General features: G+C 43.3%; 1 protein-coding gene across 1 annotated transcript; it reads right to left on the bottom strand.

Moving 5' to 3' along the window:
• Positions 1-5108: 5108 nt before the first annotated feature.
• Positions 5109-8720, bottom strand: ptmab (prothymosin alpha b). The gene is made up of 5 exons (XM_011486327.4): positions 7606-8720; positions 6134-6199; positions 5984-6065; positions 5829-5914; positions 5109-5758 (listed from the first exon to the last, which is right to left on the bottom strand). Exons 1-5 carry the CDS (start codon positions 7648-7650, stop codon positions 5714-5716), a joined length of 324 nt encoding a protein of 107 aa, XP_011484629.1. The 5' UTR covers positions 7651-8720; the 3' UTR covers positions 5109-5713.
• Positions 8721-19031: the final 10311 nt, after the last annotated feature.

Below are 19031 nucleotides of genomic sequence, written 5' to 3'. Positions count from 1 at the left end.
TTTACAGTCTACTGTTTGGGAATGAGTTGAATAACGTTTGCATCATTTTCCTTTACTTTTTCTACCATACTACTTTTTAAAAATGAAAACCTTTTAGTTAAAGGGCCACATGTGGCTCGTGAGCCTTGGGGTTGCAGACCCCTTGTTGGTGTTTCTCGGATCCATAAAGCGCAGACATTTCTCTGTGGCTCGTCTGACAAAAAGCTGGAGGTAAAACTTGCCTCTGCTTTTTCTGAGAAGGAAAACAGAGCAACCCTTCTTAGTTTTTATTCTTTGTACTTGACTTTTTTGTAATCATTACTAGAATATTCCCTGCTTTTTTACTGAGTAAGTGGACCAGAGGTCACCTGAGAAGAGTAGTTTGCAAAGGCTTAGAAGGCAGAGGGCAGATTAAAAACAACAAGCACTTCTCTTCAGCTTCCTCCTCCTCTTCTTCTTAAATATGAACAAATAAAATAAATTTATTAAAATATTAATTAATAAAACAATACTTTTGACGCTTTAGAAGCTCTAGTGTCTAAGCTTCAAAAATCCTGCAATACTACAATAATCACCTCTTCTTTATTCATGGCGGCCGAATAAAGAATAGAGGTCACCTGAGTCAGTCTGTAACACTGCTACCCCCGTGTGGCCACTGCTGCACACTGCATGTGTTAGAAAATAAAAATAAAAAGGTATGAAAACGGACAAATGTGTTTCATTGAATAAAGAAAAACTAAAAGTTATTCAATATTAATGCTCAAACAAACATTTCTGCTAATTTCATGGTCTCAAAACCACTGACACTTCTGGCACAGCTACGTGTGTCCCAACCAGAGACTGTAAATGTGGACAGAGCCTGACTCCCTGACTAGACTCCCTGTTCTGTTCTGGAAGGATGTGACCCTCAGACCGATCTTCAACCTGGGGTTTGAAAGTCTAATGTCAATCAAAAGACCAGGCCCTTTTTAAGGATCTCGTTCCTATGTCGTACTGTGTATGCAAAAAAGTTAACGTTCACATGTTCATGGGGCAAAACTGGGACTTACGTTCTGGTTCTGGTGTGTTTGCTCTGGAGCAGGTTTTGTTGGAGGTAAGTTTGTCTCTGAGAGTGATCTGAACCCTGCATGACCTTTGAGAACAATCCTGCAGATGCGGCAGCACAAATGATTTTTCACCTATTTCTTTGGCATATTCCCACTTTTTGTCTAATCAGTATTGCTACAAGTGACATGGTTAGGTTTTGTCCAATTCAATTCAATTCAATTCAATTTTATTTGTATAGCCCAAAATCACAACAACAGTCGTCTCGATGGGCTTCGAAGTAAAACATGAAATCAAAAGGATCACGAATACAAAGAGTTCAATAGAAAAATACTAAAATGAACTAACAAACTGACTAAGCTATACTGGCATCCCTGCCCTTAGACCCCCCTTAGTATAAGCCTTCCCTTGTTGAAGGCTTATACTTTTAACAATGTAATCGGGTGCACTGAAGGCACCCACATTCCTATTATAGCTCCCTAAGTCAATGAAGGAGACAGTACTAACAGGAAATCTGCCCACAGCCATGTGAACTCCATTTTGCTGTTGTAAACCTTTAAAGATGGACTTTTTGCAGCAACGGAAAAGGACTAATCCAGTCATCAATTGATTTCAATATTACCTCTCTAGAGAATGTTTTATGAAGTAAACATAGGTTCAGTAGTTAAATATTTGACTTGACCGAGAAAAAACATTAGTGAGAAATATCAGAGCAATGATTGCGACACAGTTCTTTTGGATCCAGACTAATGACATCTTTGTAAGCAAGAACTCCATTTACGGTGTGCCTGAGTTGATCTGCATGTGGATGTGTATCCATCTTTGCAAATTAGTGGCAGGTAAAAAGTCATTCTTGAAAAGATATTCAACATATTAAAGCAGATTTTAGAGGATCAACGATGGGCCCCCCTCTAATCTCAACTGGGAAATAAGGGGTAGAAAATGTATAAAATAACATTAAAAAATGACAATTACTAAGAGTTATGATGTTTGTTCAAGTCAGCTGTTTGCTCTAACCAGGTGAAGAAGCAGGTTGGTATGGGTGGAGGATGGTTTCAGATACAAGAGCATTTAAGAAAAGAAGACTGTGTTGAGAGCTGCCATGTTGTTGGTTTAGAGCCCCTAGTGGAGAAAGAGAAAGAAACGGGAGGCAGAGCTGGAGGCAGCGGCCATGGAGATGTGGAGGTGAGTGACCAGGATGGGCAGAACCAGACATGAATCCATCAAAGGAACGCATACGTTAGTTAGGGGTGTAGTGGTTCATTTCACCAACAAAGTCTTTCACATGTGTGCTGATAAGATTCATGGTCCATGTTGGTTAATTTCGAACAATCTGATTCACTGATCTAAAATCGATCCAGGACATCAAAAATAAATACCTAAAACTGAACAGTGCAGGTGAAGTTTACCAGATTTGTTGTATTTATAGTCAAGTGTAAATTAAATATGTGTACAAACACACAAGTAAACAATAATTAATTGTGAATCTGCTCACATTTTAGTTTGATAAAGTTCAGTCCACTGTTGTTTATCCACATCAAAATAATCCAAAGGGAACATTCTTATGGTCACATGACTTTTCTAAATTCAAAGTGTTTCCACACATTGGACTGGAATGATGGACTGATCAGTTCTTGCTGCATCACGTGTGTGTTGTCTGCTGTGATGTCACTTTTTTTACGTTACAGTTAAGTAAATCATACATGTCTCAATCCAAACATTATTTTCCTATTAATATAATAGATTTTTTTCTTTTTTGGAATGATTTTCTAACGGTATAGGTTGATCCAGTTAACAACTCGGCTCTGACAGATCCATCTGGTTGGATCACAGCGATATAAATAATTCTATCGATTAACCGTTGCACCCCTAATGTGAGATGTTTTGGAGATAAATGCCGATGGCAGCCTGAGATGGTTTGGACGTGTTCAGAGGAGAGGCAGGGATTGTGCTGGTTAAAGGATGCTGAGGTTGGAGCTCCAAAAAAAAAGACCAAAGGTTGTGGAGGAGGAAGACGTGAGTGTGGTTAGGGGGAGTAAGGGTCAGATGGAGGGGGAGGATTTACTGTGGTGACCCCTGAGGGGAGCAGCCGAAAGGCAAAGAGAGGAGACCTCTGCTCTGAGGCCGCTGAAACTTGAACAGATTAGGATCATTTTCCTTACTTATCAACAAATAAGTACAGAGTTCTGCTGTTTTTCCCTTTTTCAGATGTTTAAAACATTTGCTCCAGACGAACAATTAGAAAGATTTAGATCAGCTTTGATTGCATGGAACAGTGCAGAACAGGATTTCCTTACTCTGTGACAATTTGCGAATAATTGCTTTATATATAAGTGGACAAGTCCTGTTTTCTTTGAATGCAAATAAAATCTTTTTTCCACTACAATAACTCGTGTATATATAACCTTTCATGGGAGACACTTGTGTTGTTTGATGACTTAAACAAAGCAGGTTTAAAAATAGAAACTCCTGAGTCCAAATTTGGCACAGATACTCTATGAATCATGTCAAGCATCATTAGAAGTATTTATCATAATATGAGCAAACATTGGGGCCCTCCATCTAATCTTCCCCTCTGCATCCTTCTCTTCCACTGATCCCCCTCCCGTCCTCCTCCACTACATCATCATGCATCTCCTCTGGTTATCGTTGAAGCTTCTCTCCTGCAGCTCCAGCCTCAGCAATCTTTTCTCAACATATTTAGTGCCCTTCCTCTTTCGGAAAGGACAGCAGATGTGAGTGCTTCCAATGAACAACACGCGACTCTTCACCTCCAACCGCCCCCCCCCCCCCCCCCTCCTCAAAAATACAATACTGTGATATCCCAATCGGCCACAGGGGGGCAGTTCAGCGGCAGGCCAGGTTCTCTCGATTTAGAAATGTGTTGTTGGTGCGGAGGATTTTATCTAGTCCAGCAGTGGATGCAGTTTATCTTAATCTGACAGAAATGCTTCCGCCAGCATGGAGTGCCCCACTTGTGGCTTCAGAAAGCCTTTTGATGGGATATTTTTTCTATGTCATGCACTGGTCTTTTGCACACCGCCCAGTGGCTGTAGGGTGTTATAGGTAAAGGATACCCCCCACCACAATAGAACTAGTCAAATATGGTAACATGAGCCACCAGTGCAGGAATTTTCCATCAGGGCTTTCCAACAATGGTCAATTAATTTCCAGGAAATCCATTACTACACCTTTGATCACCATTTTCACCCGAATGGGGTTTGGTTACAATTTAGTGAATGCTTTACTGTGCTTTAATTTTTTTCTAGGTTAATTAAAACCAGATCAAACAGCTTATGCAAAAAAAGTCATTATCTACTAAAACCTTCAACGTTGTCCTGCTCTCAAAGGCTCCAAACCTGCTGATGATCTGGTTCAGTTCAGTCGCCCTGATCCGATGAATCTACGACTCAACAGCGACCCCTGCTGGACTCCTCCAAGTCTTACCACTGAGAGCCCGAAGCCATTCTTCTGACCCAGTCAGATCTCACAATTGACTTTATTCATAGCTAACCTGTCTTTGTTGGTACCATGGATAGAGAACTATTCTAAAAGTATATTCAACTCAAAGTATTACGACAGGAAATTGACCACATTTAAGTGGAAAAACGTGCTGGTACACTTTAAAAACAGTTAAAGGTTTATGTTTAAAAAAAAATTAAAGCTCCATACTTTGCAAGCAATCCTCTTACAGACTAGCTCTTGACGACCCCCATACAGAGAAAATGGTCCGGCCCTGGGTCCCAAAATTCCGATCAATCTGGTTCCACCATGAGGATGCTGTTTAACCCTTGTGCTATCTTCTGGGGTCTAGATGACCCCGCTCCCAACATTAACCTGCCTCGTTGGGAGTCTAGTGGGTCATCTAGACCCCACTAGACAGGGCACTGAACCTTTTTTCTTCAATGAATTTTGGGCATCACTGGTGTCCATGGTTTATATGAAATCCTCTCCACCTTTATCACGGTAGGGACAACACGTAAACATACGGGTGGGGTCATCTGGACCCCACAAGATAGCACAAGGTGTGAGGAAGAACCAAGAGTTCTGGCCCACCAAGAAGCAACAGAGGTGTAAAGTACAACTCACAAAATAAAAGTCCGGTTTATTGTCAAACAACAAACTTCGCACATACATCAAAACAGGCCGTCATAAAACAAAAGTCGCTGACAAAAACAAAAGAAAGAGGCTGTCCTCTTTGGCCTTACCCCCCCATACAAACAAACTAGTTATGGTACAGCTAAAGTACATACATTAAATTTACTGGAATGCTCTGAGTTCAACGGCGTTTTGCATTTTTTTATTTTGTTTTTTACACGTTTTTCTAGCATCTGTTGATATTGTAACATGGTCAACCAAGTAAAATCTTTTGTCAAAGAAGCACCGATTTGGTTTGACAGATCGCTGCTGGAGGGAGCGGCCCCTCCTAACAATATGTACAAAAATATAAAATGTAAATAAAAATACAAACAAATTCTCCTTTTGAGTTGTTGAAGAGAAGCTGGATTTCTGGGTTGGCTTCTTCTAGAAAATTTGCAGCTTAGAGGGTAGATCGATGTGGATGAGCTCTACTTGCTAATGACCATGTTGATTTTTATTATTATTTTCCTTTAGATCAGTCCTCCAGCGCCCCCGCCTCACAGGCCGCTGCTCAGAGGTGGGGGCAGGAAGTGGTTCAGCAGGAAGCGCATCAATCGTCATCGTCAGTTTTCTGCTTCTTGGGATCGACGTCGTCCTGGAAGACAAGCAGACGTTAGACGGCGGCATTGGACGGCAGCAGGGGCGTGCGCTTGGCGCCGGCTCACCTCGTCGTCCTCATCGTCGTCCTCGGCCGGCCGTTTGGTACGGCCCTCGAGTTCTTCTTCGTCATCCTCGTCATCGTCCTCGTCGCCTAAAGAGTTCACAGTGAGTTTTCCGTCGTTTTGGGGTAAATGGCGAAATTTAGAAGAACCCCATTTACCTTCTACGTCATCCTCGTCCTCTTCGTCCACGTCGTCCTCATCCTCGTCGTCCACATCGGGCTCGCCGTTCTCCTCGTTCTCCTGAAAACACAGAACAGCTTGAGCTTCCTGTTTGGAAAGAGTTGATGCTGAGCGGGCCGCCCCCTCACCTTTCCATTGGTGGCAGCATCTTTGCCGTTTTCCTTCTCCTCTGCCAGCTTCTTCTCCTTCAGGTCCTGCAGAACATCACAAGGCCATGAGGCATGCACAGATGCACCTGCCCCCCCCCCCCCCCCCCCCAGCCCTCCTACTTACAGCCTCATTGTTCAACCTCCTTTTAAACACAGATCCTCCCCCTCCCCGCCCCCTTTAATGTGCTGTAATCTAATACTTTCATGTGGCCCGCGGCATGCTGGGTGTTGTAGTCATTCCCTAGCTGTAATCGCTGCACTGTGTCACAAGACACGCCCGGGATAGGCACAGCAATACCCAGAATGCACCGCGTCGTTTAAAATAACACAGAAGGGAGCATAAGAAGGGGGGGGCGGGTCAAACAAGGGGGAGGAGGCGATGCTGCCGCGCGGCGTAACGGAGGGAAGGACAATAGAAGACGAGCGCGAGGAGCTCCGCGCGCAGACCCGCGAGCCTTTTAAGGCTTTTATCGACGTGTCCACCCCCCCACCCTCACACACACAAAAGTATCCGATCTGATCAATCTGATTGGTTCCTGCCTCCGCGTGCAGAAACGCTCTAGATATATTTAGTGAACGGGTGCGCAGGATTAATAAAACCCCCGTCATAATCTGACTCCCCCCGCGAGCCGATTAAACTTTTACCGAATCTGAGGACGGGAAGTGGCAGGTTCAGGTGCAGATGAAGCGGGGGGTAGGTACGCGGGGCGGAAAACTGTCGGTCTTGTCGCTCCTCAGAAAATACAGAATAAAAACTTTTCCCTCGAGATACGGTCGCCCCGCACGCGCGCTCCTAAGCAGAAAAGAAGCGGAAACGCTCCAGGGGGTGGGGGGGGCGGCTTTCCGCGCAGTGACCGCAGCCGCTGCGCCGGGGACTGCAAACACAGCACCTCCACCGAATCAGGACGGGAACCGGAGCGGAACAACCCGGGAGAGAATGAAAGGCTCCGCGGAGACTCCGACCTTCATTCAAACGGAATCAGCCTCACCGCCCCGCACAACCGCTGTCCGCTGACAGTAGCCCGCGGAGTGGGGTGGGGGGGGGGGGGCACTCCGGTTCGTCCGCGGGTTCATTTGAAAGAGACAAATCTGCGGCGTTGAAGTGCCAACGGCGCGCGAATTCACAGATAATGCGCTCATGGAGCGCGTGCTGGAGCGGCTGCGGCTCCAAGAGCCGAGCCGCTCATAAACAAAGGAGCCGCGCGCACGGACCGTCTCCGCGCTGCTCTCCTCCGGACAATGGCACGCGGCGCTGCGTGGAAAGCCGCTCCAGGATGCCCGTACGAGTTCCGTGGTGTTCACGCAAAAACCGGGACCAAACTGTGTTAAAAACGCGCGCAACGACTCCCCCGGTCCATGAAATCCGAGCGCGCGCGCAAGAACGCGGACAGGTTCGTGAAAATGTAGGTTAAACCCTAAAAGCTCCACCAGGAGCGGGGCGGAGGGCTTACCTTGGCAGAGATATCCGAACCAGAGCCAACTTGTGTATCTGCCATTGTTGCGGCGGAGAAAATAAAGACTGAAATCAAAGAAGAAATTAATCCTCCGCGCGCTTCCTGAATCTTTATTGTGCCAGTGGCCGCTGCTGTCGAGCGCCGACTCTTTCATATACCCTAGTGGGCGGGGCGTGCCGGAGGTCGACGGTCGCTGATTGGCTAAAGGTAACATAGAGGTGTTTTCTTTGCGCGTCAAACTGAAACAATAAATAGTATTTCTTAACCGTGAGGCCACGCCCCCTCGAATACTGCCGCTGCGACCGTTTTTTTGGAGACTCAAACAATGATTTGAACCCGTTAAATACCAGAGTTCGGACTGGAACTGGACCTGTGAGGAACTACTGTCATTGTTGCGGAGAAAAAAATGAATTTTAACCGAAGTGCGCATTAAATCCAGCGAACAGACGGAGCTGTTTGACGGACTGTCAATTTGATTGATGGATTCTTGTGTGGCCCAACCAGAGAGCCAGATGGGACTGCTAATCCCGCCTCCCGACGCGACAAGGGAATAATGCCTGTATTGGAAGCAGAATAAGCTTAAAAGTGTTCGCAAACGGGTTGTTTTGGTGGATACAAGTGTTTAAAGGTGTGGGTGCACTGCAGAGCCGCTTCGCGCGGCTGGAGGATGCGGCGCGCGCCAAGCTGTGTCGATACTTCAGACCGCAGCGCTGGCCCCGCCCCCTCCAGGCGTCCATGTTTGAAATCTCCGAATGTGCGCCATTCGCACTTTTCTTTACATAACTGCGCATGAAGTCGCGCGCGAAGGTCAAACACAAACAAATAAAAAAAAAAAATTTCAAAGTGTCAACAAGAAATAGTCATGAAACGCGCCTTTGTGCCATGCACGCACGTGGCCTCATTTCTTCTATTGTTGAAGCCCCGCGTGGGGGGAGAGGGACACAGTGCAGCACCGCAGACATGCGGGAGAAAAGTGCGGGAAACACTTGTGTGCTCGTGACGTGGTGTTCATATCCCTGATAAACACACGCGTGTAAACATTCTGCTTCTTACCAGGTTTGACCGAGCGGGACAAAGCCGCCATAGCGGCTCGTTGGGAGAGGGGGGAGGGGAAGCTCCGAGAACAGCAGCCTACGTTCATTCTGCTCGGATGACGCAGTCCACCGCGAACGGCTGTCTAATTGGCCGTTGGTGTGAAATAAACACGACTTTGGCACACGGAAGGATGTGATTGGTTCCAACCAACGTCCATCAATTCAAACTGGGACTGAATGGGCGCGCGGAAAACCCGGCTCCGGATCGAGGACGCGAACTGTTCGTGTCGTGATCCGCCAGAGCCTCGTCCATCAGTGTGAGGCGCACAGCCAGCTCTTTGCCTTTCATCTGCTCCTGTAATTATGGATTTTTTTATGGGGTGTTAGAGCTGTCCTTCTGGCCCAGCTTCACCCTTTAACCAAGAGTTTGAGGTGCCTTGATCCTGGAGGATTGTGGGACGCCCACACATGCAGACACAACAAGCATGTTCACATCACATCAGGGTTTGCGTTCACTCTGTGAATGAAAGCAGATTCCAAACTTCGAATGTGAGAAAAAAAATGTTTTAGGTGATGGCCGGCTGCTGAAAATGAGAATAATAAAGAACTTTTGGGAACTAAAAACACTAATCCATCACATTCACTATTTAGCTTTCCTCTCATAAAGAGAAAACCCATTTATTTTAAAGACATAGTTTGGGCACTATGAAATCTACTTTCAGTTTTCAAAACACAAAAACTAAACAATGTTCTATTTGCTCCAAGGATAGTCTGCTAAAAGTCTGAGCAAACAATCAGAAGATTGATGGATGGTGACTGGTTGCTAGAGTCGTGACGATTTATTTTAACAACAGTTTGATTCATAGTCGATAGTAGTTCATTTTGAACGATCCGTTTCACTGACCTAAAATCAATCCAGGAGATCTTTAGCCAAAAGTTTAAAGAAATTCCACCAGTGTGACGTATGAATACCTGGATACTAAATAGTGCAGGTAAGGTTTTCAACATTCCTGTATTTCATGCAAGATAATCAAGTGTAAATGAAATATGTGTCCAGACAAACAAGTAAACAAGAATTAATGGTAAATCCATTCATCTTTTTAGTTTTATTAAGTTCAGTCCACTTTTTTTCAAACAAAAATAACCTAAAGGAACATTATTAGAACATACCACCCTGCATGGTCTCATGACTTTGTTAAATTTAAAGAGTTTCCAGACATTGGACTGGAATGATGCTTTGATCATTTTTTGCTGTCATCACATGTGTTGTCTGCTGTGATGCACTTGGTCATTTTTTTGTTATAGTGAAATAAACCTGTGAAATAAAAATGAATAAACCTACTGTAACCAATCCAAATGTTATTTTGAAATATTGATATAATCGATTTCGTTCCATTTTGAAACAATTTTATAATGATATAGGTTAATTCCATGAACGACCTTTCTCAAACAGATTGATCTAGTTGGATTGTAGGAGTCGATTAATTGTTACACCTATACTGGTTTGTCGTTTAGACACGGTTGCTCTAGCAGGTGATAGGTAGAGTGGACGCGAGGACAGGACTGATGAGTGTGGTAGACTGGTCTGATTTGGACCTTTGTGGCCTAACCTGCATTGTGTGTGGCCGATGTTCTGTCGCAGTGCGCTCGGCATTCACAGCTGGAGTGAAAGACGAGAAAAAGTAGAGTATTGAAAACCTTTGTCAGCTGCTCCGTAAGCACGTCTGTCAGCTCACAGGACCAAAGTGGAGAAATGAAAGAATCCAAGAAAGGAAAAATATCACAGACAAAACAAGGCAGGTCAGCAACCGTTCTGAAAATGAAAGTTATTTCAGATACATGATGTGAAACTGAAGGTTTTTCAAACCGTTGTCTCTTCAGAAATAACTATGATCAAGAACAGGAAACCAGTTTGCAGCTGTGTTTGAATAACGCCTGTCCTCTGTGAAGACTTCCCTACGTGTTTTTTGTTTCAGGTTTTTCCTGCTCTTTCCTACTCTGGTAGAAAGGAAGAGCTCTGACGGACAAAGACCCAGACTGATCCATCATCCTACATGCACCCGACATGTTGCAGCGTGTGGTGGTGGAGTGGACTGATAGCACCAGAACAAGTGCTGGTTCACACCAGTCATGACACAGAAGTGTAGCATTACTACTGTTCTTTTTAAATGAGTATTTCCAGGCTGCAGGGACACAAACCAACAACTGCTTCCTTGTTAAGTTTCATCACAAACTTCCCTGTGGTGAACTGAAGCAGTGACCCATGTGCACACATGAAGCCTCTGTCACTGACCTCAATGAGCTGGCATGAGCCCATGTTTGCGTTCAGATTCATCTGATTTTCACTTTAGCAGGTCATGAAAAACTGACGTGACCAAAATGTACGTTCATGGAAACCAGTCAGATCAGTTTTTTTTCAATATCATGCTGTAATTTTGTAATCTCAATGTTTATGGAAGACAAAGCATGACATCAAATAGACTTAGAAAGCATTGCAAACAGAGAAAAAGAAATGTAGATGTCTAGTTTGATGTGCCCTGCAATGGACTCTCCAGGGTGTGCCCCACCTTCACTCTTTAGTGGTTGGGATAGGCTCCAAGAGCCCCTGTGACCATGCACTGGAATAAGGGAGTATAGATAATGGATGGACGGATAGTTTCATTGTAACCACAAGGGGGCACAATGCAGCGCTTTCCTATACCAGTCCCAAGCATTGACTGTGAAAACAGTGGACAGCTCAACCCTTCCCTTCTCGTGTTCCCAAAGAGGAATTACCATTGCTTTCTATTACGGCCACTGCCATGTTGAAACCAGTCGACAGTGATTGGTCCGAGTCGCTCTGAGATGCGATGACTCAGAGCGACTTGGACCAATCACCGTCGACTGGTTTCAACATGATGGCGCACGTATCAGGAACCAATGATGTGGTATTTTGCCTCGTTTCGCGAGAGCCGGTATAGGTAACAAAACTGTTCGGCCTGTAATAAAGTTTTCAGGGGAATGCAACTAATGATGACGTCACACTATTTGATTGGCTGTACATTGGTCCGATGACATGTAAGATAGTGATTGGTCTGGATAAAGTACGGTACAACCGTAGAAGAAGAAGTTATGAGTTCCGTTGTAAAAAAACTAAGCTCCGACATAGAGCGAGATGATCTTCTCAACAGGCTTTTTATTATTGTTATTATTATTATTAAGTTAATGTTTCTTATGTTTTTTTTTAAATCTGTGCGGCCAGTGCTTCATTATTGGCAGAACGGACACGGAGGAAGGGTTAGGATTAGGTTAATACGTGCTAACAACATTTAGCCGTGCTAACAACATGATTTATCCGTGGATGAACTTAAACTGTAATAACATCAGCCTTTATTTTGTCTGGACCTGACTGCCTGGTAACACAAATTCACATGATTGTTTGCACAGTTTCTCAGGACTTCTCATTCAAAGGCCGCCTCTGCCAGCACACGCACCGTCCCAAAGCTTCTTCTCTGCTTGGAGATACAAACCTCCCGGGAGACACGGTTTTCCTGAGTTCGGCAGCTCGCTCACGCAGAGGAGACGGACGTAACAATATAATATAATACACAACAAAGCACCCTCCCCTGCCCGCAAACGCGAAGCTACGAGACTACAGCTGCTTTGCTCAGAGATACGGTTCGCTAGAGTGGAGCAGTTGGTTCAATAACAGCCACAGATCTTTTTACAAAGTGGGTTATGGCAAAATCTCTCTATAAACATAACAAAGAATAATATCAGACACAAATTATGAAGGAAAAGAACTTTAGCTTACAAAAGGAAACGTGAAATGAAAATATGTAGAACCCAAGCAGATCTCGACGCGACGTAGTTTGTCCAAGTGGGGTTACAGTAGTGTGACGTCATCATTAGTCGAAGCCCCCCCCCTAACACTTATTGCAGGCCGAACAGTTTTTATACCTCCAGCGGAGGTAAGGTATTTTCTTTGGGTGAAGTCACACCTTGATTTGTCCATTGTTTTTACAATCTATGGTCCCAAGTCTGGGTGAATGAAGAGGGTTGTGTCAGGAAGAGCATTCAAGGTAAAACCAAAGCCAAATCAGTCATGCTGGAAACCAGCCTATATAAGTAATTTCCTTTTAGAAAGGCAAAGAACGTAATTTATATAGTGGTATTTTTATTTATGTGTCTAATATCACAAAATTGTATCTTTCTCTTTCAATAAAACTTAAAGCATTTTTTATGTATTTTTAAATTTCTTGATTATTTTGTAAACAGTTAATGTTTGGTAGGTGGTTCCATTGCATTATAACAACCCCTCCCACCTCCCAAACAACTGTAGATCATATTTATCTATAACCCTGAACCAGACACAGGCAATAATAGCCAATGTCTGTGTGTTAACTAGTTAGGCTGCTCATTTACAGGAAAGCAAGTAAGGACAGAAAGCTTTTGTTGGAGTGCTTGACTGTAAGAGTCCTTAAATCACAATAACTTGGGGAGTAAACAACTGGAAGTGAATCTTTTTTTTTTAAATGTAACCCTTGGTATTTAGTACGCTATGCTTAAAGTTAAAATAATTTTGGTCTTTTGTATATCACATACCTAAAGTTATATAAGATAGTCAAATATGTACACACACACATATATATATATATATATATATATATATATATATATATATATATATATATATATATATATATATATATATATATATATATATATATATATATATATATATATATATATTCACTCTGAGTATATATACTCAGAGTGAATGGGACCAGACTCATTTTTTCATTCGGTCCCCAGTGGTTGTTTGAGGTACTGCACAGTACTTTGGGGAAACAGGAGGAAGACTATCAATTGTGCTGCACAAATGAGAATGATAGATTTATCAGGAAGATGAGCTTCAAACACGAGGTGGGCATGTTCTTGGCTTCTCCACCTCTGTTCACAGTTGGAGTGAAGGGGGTGAAGGATAGATGCTGTATTCTGAAAAAAAAGACCTCTTTATCTAATGTGTTTACATAGAAAACAGGATTTAAACGAGCCTGTTTCAGTTCTTCTGAATGTTCTGGGTCTTCAGGACCCAGGATCAAGCAGGACCAGAGTTAGCATTAGTCAGAGGTTTAGGAGAGCAGATCTGAGCCTTATTTTCACGATTCCATTTGATTTTAAAATCCAGTTTATTATTGTAACAAAAAGATCAAGCCAGTCAAGCAAAGAAGCTGGTTGGTGCATTGGTGCACCTTCAGAGACTCTTTGGGGTCCCATCCAACTCTCCAAACTGCAGGCCTGGTTCCTCTGAAAAACCTCTTGGTGAATTACAGCAGGGAGGCTGGGGATGTGTGGAACAGAAAAGTACTACCTGCAGTCATGCTGAGCAAGTTGAACACACGTGACAAAGTGCAGGAGGCGTGCCTGTGGCGTGTCTGTGAAATCCAGGGGTCCTGCAGCACTGGGTCATGTTTGTTTGCCCCCCAGACACAGGCTTCCTGGTGAATCAGCAGTACAAACAGACCAAACTGAGAGGAGAAACATGGGCAAGAGGCTCCATATTACCAGCAGCATGACCTGATATCCACCTGACTGAGTTCAGGTGTTTCAGTCTTCTCCTTCCCCACAGGTGACTGAAACCATGCAGACTGGTTCTCTATCCATCATTGAATTTCAGCTCATGTGATGTTCCTGTGCAACACGTTCCCTTCATGCATGGTAAGGTCATATCTGCTGTTTGCACAGTTGCAAGACAGGTGGAGCTTCATTTTCTGTCTGAATTTCTGTCAGCGCTGCATTCACATTTCCTGATGGGATCGAAGAGTAGAGGGATTTGTTTTTGAGAATAAAGATGCACGTGGACACAAACAGATTCTAGGAGCATGTTCAGAACAGCCTGTAGTCTCTCTGGAGTCCCTGGGACTGGAGATGTTATTATAGCAAAAAAAATCCAAACACTAAATAAGCCACGGACTGCAGGAGCTGGCAGCATAAAGTAGAGTGTTTGCTTTTGTTGGTGGTGGGGCGCGAGTCAAAGGTTTGATAAGGTTTAACAGTCTGACTTTACTGTGAACCCACGGAGCCACGCAGAAGGGACTTCTGGGAACCAACAGTTGCTGTAGTGTTGTAGCAAAGAATAGCAGCTGAACCAGTAACACCCCCCCCCCCCCCCCCCCATCATAGCTAAAGTACAGAAGAGACAACTAGAGACCCTAAATCTGGAATTTGTAAGGACAATTGTTGACCGATGGCTGTAAAAGTATGTTCAAAGTGTTCAAATTACTTTAAATGGAAGAGCATGATAACATACACATACATAAATGACTATAGATTTATTTCAGTTTAGTTGGTTTTAGATCAAAACAGCTACAAAAATGTAATAAATATCTAACGATTAAATCAAATGTAACCATTCCTTCATTTATCTTCTTCCGTTTTGTCCCTTTCGGGGTCACAGGGCTGCCGGAGCCTATCCCGGCCACTTATGGACGAAGGCAGGGGACACCCTGGACAGGTCGCCAGTCTGTCGCAGGGTCACACATATCACACACCCATTCACACCTATGGACAATTTAGAGTTGCCAATTAACCTATGAAGCATGTTTTTGGACGGTGGGAGGAAGCTGGAGAGAACCCACGCATACACGGGGAGAACATGCAAACTCCACACAGAAAGATCCCGCATTGATGTTCTGTTTCAGGTCCCCCAGCCAGGACTTGAACCTAATTGCAGTGAGGCAAGAGCGCTAACCACTGCGCCACCAAAATGTAAATGTAACCGTTGAAAACCATTTAAAGTACATAATATTTAAAAGGTTTATATACAAATTTTGATTTTGTCCTATTTTAATATTGTATACATTTTATTCCATTTATTTTAAGGTGTTTAGATTATATTTTTGATTTAAAATACATTTCAACAGTGAAAATAATGGTTTTCAATGTTAGCTTTTTATTTAGTATTTGAAAATATTAATACTCTGATTTTGCCTTTATTTTTTGTTTTAATTTATAAAAAAAAAAAAAGATAAAGTTAAAAGTTAACTTCAATTCTGAAGTATCTGATTTTTTTTATTTTTTTGCAAAAACACTCAGAACATCTACCAGTTACGGGGAAGATCAGTTAAGAATTTGAACCAAATCTTGTGCTCTTCTGGTCAAGTGATATTTCTGTTTAAAGTAAACCGAAGAGTCTGCAGAGGGCAGCCTGGAGTCATGTCAGGAAATGCTGCGACTCCATACTCCCAAAAAGAGACCATAAATATAGAATTTCTAAGGACAAGTTTGGAGCGATGGTCTGCAGTCTTCCTGCTTCTTTCCTTCACGGAGGAAGGTTGCAGGAAAACAGTCCGACTAAAGACACAAAATAAGAAAAGTCAGCAGTGTCACAAGGTAAAGGCAACAACCTGCATGAGGGCCAGAGGTCACAAGCAGACCAGACCTTTTCCATCTGGCCAAGTGTGAAAAATGCTCATACTGAGTTTTATACTGTTGTCATGGAGACAGTGTATGATGGGCAGGGTGTAGGACTATCACCCTCGGCGAGTGGAGCACCAAAGGAGTTTGGTTCATGCACATTTTGGGTTTACTAAACTCTGCTTGAACTGGCCCCGGCTCCCAAACATCTTTCCAGCAGCTGGTGGACCTGCAGCCGTGAACAGAGCTCTGAGGAACATCTGCACACGCTCACAGATTCCCCATTCCTGCCTTTAGTTGCTTTATGAGCTGGTGGCCTCAGGACACACATTTACTGCAGGAATTTTGTTTGAAGGAACAAGCTGGGACAGTTAGGGCTTCACGGCTTTTCCCCCCACCTCCTTTTCTCTGCCGCTCCTCTAACCTGCTCTGCCACATTTTTCCTAGAAAACACTGCAGTGAAGAACCTGCCACTGTTACCTCTGTGCAAGGCACAACAGTCAGTAGCTGACATGTTCCAACACAACAGACTGTGGGGGTGGGGGGGCACTTTAAATGTTCAAATGTTCCGGAGTCCATCATTCTTCAGGGAGGAAGATCATCTTACTGTAAAGATCAAAGGCTTGAAACCTTGGGAGTGTCATCTCAGCCTCTTTAGACCTCAGCCAGCAAGTCTTCATGTTGGTGAAGAGTCCAGCTGTGAACTGAGTTCAAGGTCCAGTTCAGAGTCCAAAGGTCCAGTTCAGGTTGCAGCTGTGAGTCAAGTTAGGAGTCCTGCTCAGAATTCAGCTCAGAGGCCAGTTTGGGTATCAGTGAGAATCAGGGGCTAGTTCAGGGGTCTGCAACCTTTACGGCTAAAAGAGCCATATGGGTCTGTTTCTTACTGACCAGAACCCACCGAAAGCCCCCAAGTCCCACTTTAATTTTTACAAAAACACACTTTGGCTGTGTCCGATTTCCCACCCTAACCCCTAACTACTAAAAAACGATATAGTGCGGGAATATCTATGGCCCTGGATTTTGAAAGTAATTCAGGCACCATGCTCACTACTTTTTTTTTTTTAAACGGCGAATATGATGTCATCGATTTCACAAAGTTAAAATCCAACTGATATGAGGGTTTTGCGCTGATTATCTATGAGTCCACTGCTCTGAAGATAAAAACATTGATGATTTATTTAAAAAATTCATTTAAATATATTTTTTGGGCAAAAATTGTCCAGACGCAATGCATTGTGGTCTATATTTGCCAATCTAGTGATGCACACTAGTTTTGCACAGAGACGTCCGGGAAATTTTTAGGGCACCCGATTTTGGAATTGAGGACCCCCTTGAAAACGAGATGACACATCTCAAGGGGCTTATCCTCTAAACAAATAAATTGAAATTGAAATTGAATTGTAGATTCAGACATAACTAGAAAATGGCGAACGCACTATATAGTGCACTATGTAGTCTGTAGTGAAGGAATTCAAACACAACCTCTATGTTTTTGTGGCCATTAAGCCATTCTTTTACAAAATGTAGGTTTCAAATATTAGAATAATTGAATTATAACAGTGTTACATTTTCCCACATTTAACAATTTTAATATATTTTATATTTGACAGCAGCACATTCAAGTTCCTTTCAAAATAAAGTACACGCTGTGTCAAACAAAACCCTACTGCTGAACTAAAAATGTAAGTCTTTTTCTATCATTATGACTTTGCTGCACCTTCATCCTTTTTATCATTTTGGCATAATTTTAAGGGTGCCAACAGTGGCGTAGAATCCAACTATTATGAACATAATACAAAAGTTATGTTAGAAAGAACAGTAAACCACTCTGAAAGTAATTAAAATCTTTTACCATCAAAACTACAAACCCATTTTCATTCTATTGATTAGCATGAGCCAAAATGGAGGGAAAAAGAGACGCATTTGGCTCCGGAGCCTCAGATTGCTGACGCCTGGTTTAGATTATAGTCCACTTCTGAGTTCAATTTAGAGTCTCATTCAGGGTCCAGTTCAGGATCCAATTCGGGATCCAGATATAGGTCCAGTTCAAGAGTCTAGTTTAGCTCCAGTTTTGAGTCCAGTTTAGCATCTAGTTCAGTCCCGTTCAGAGTTAAGTTTTTAGTTTAAAAATTGGTTCAGGGCCTATTTCAGAGTCCAGTTCTAAGGCCACTTAAGGGTCTAGTTTAGAGTCAGGTTTAGGATCTAGTTAAGAGTGCAGTTCGAAATCTAGTACAGAGTATAGTTCTAGGGTCCAAGGGTCTAGAACAGATTCTAGTTTAGGGTCCAGTTAAAACTCAGTTTCAGGGTCTAGTTTAGGGTCTAACTCAGAGTTCAGTTTTAAGTCCAGTTCAGAGTCCATTACAGAGTCCAGTTCAGAGTCCAATTCTAGGGTCCAAGGGTGTACTTTAGATTCTACCCTAGTTTAGGGTCTAGTTCAGAGTCCAGGTTAGGGTCTGGTTCAGAGTCCAGTTTAGGGTCTGGTTCAGAGTCCAGTTTAGGGTCTGGTTCAGAGTCCAGTTTAGGGTCTGGTTCAGAGTCCAGTTTAGGGTCTAGTTCAGAGTCCAGTTTAGGGTCTGGTTCAGAGTCCAGTTTAGGGTCTGGTTCAGAGTCCAGTTTAGGGTCTAGTTCAGAGTCCGGTTTAGGGTCTAGTTTAGAGTAAAGTTTTGAAACCAGCTCCAAAGAAGACTGCAGCACAGAGGAGGGGGGTGCTAAATTTCTAAAATTCTGTTTCTGATTAACCCTTTTCCAGACTTAAAGGACTTCCAGGTCTACCACACACCTGTGTGTGAAGGAGAGAATTAAGTAACACCTTTGCAGATAATGCAGGTGAACTTTTAAACTACACAGGCAATGAGACATTCATCCAGGCACACGGGACATTTCAAGGGCTCCCAGTCCGGACAAGATATAAGTGTTTAAAGTTTAAGTGTCCTGTGTACTTAAGAGTGCAGTTTCTTCTGCTCTGAACAGGACTCATTCTAGTCAGTGTAA

Source organism: Oryzias latipes, chromosome 17 (genome assembly GCF_053564925.1).
Source record: "Oryzias latipes strain Hd-rR chromosome 17, Olatipes_Hd-rR_3.1".
In the NCBI taxonomy this organism is placed as follows: domain Eukaryota; kingdom Metazoa; phylum Chordata; class Actinopteri; order Beloniformes; family Adrianichthyidae; genus Oryzias; species Oryzias latipes.
This window is presented reverse-complemented; position numbering and strand designations above follow the sequence as displayed.

Bases quoted from the DNA above. Each gene is read 5' to 3' on its own strand.
- ptmab (XM_011486327.4), bottom strand. From the start codon at position 7,650: ATGGCAGATACACAAGTTGGCTCTGGTTCGGATATCTCTGCCAAG. The intron at 6,200-7,605 runs GTAAGCCCTCCG...GATGTTCTGCAG, and splicing joins GTTCGGATATCTCTGCCAAG to GACCTGAAGGAGAAGAAGCT. The intron at 6,066-6,133 runs GTGAGGGGGCGG...CTGTGTTTTCAG, and splicing joins ATGCTGCCACCAATGGAAAG to GAGAACGAGGAGAACGGCGA.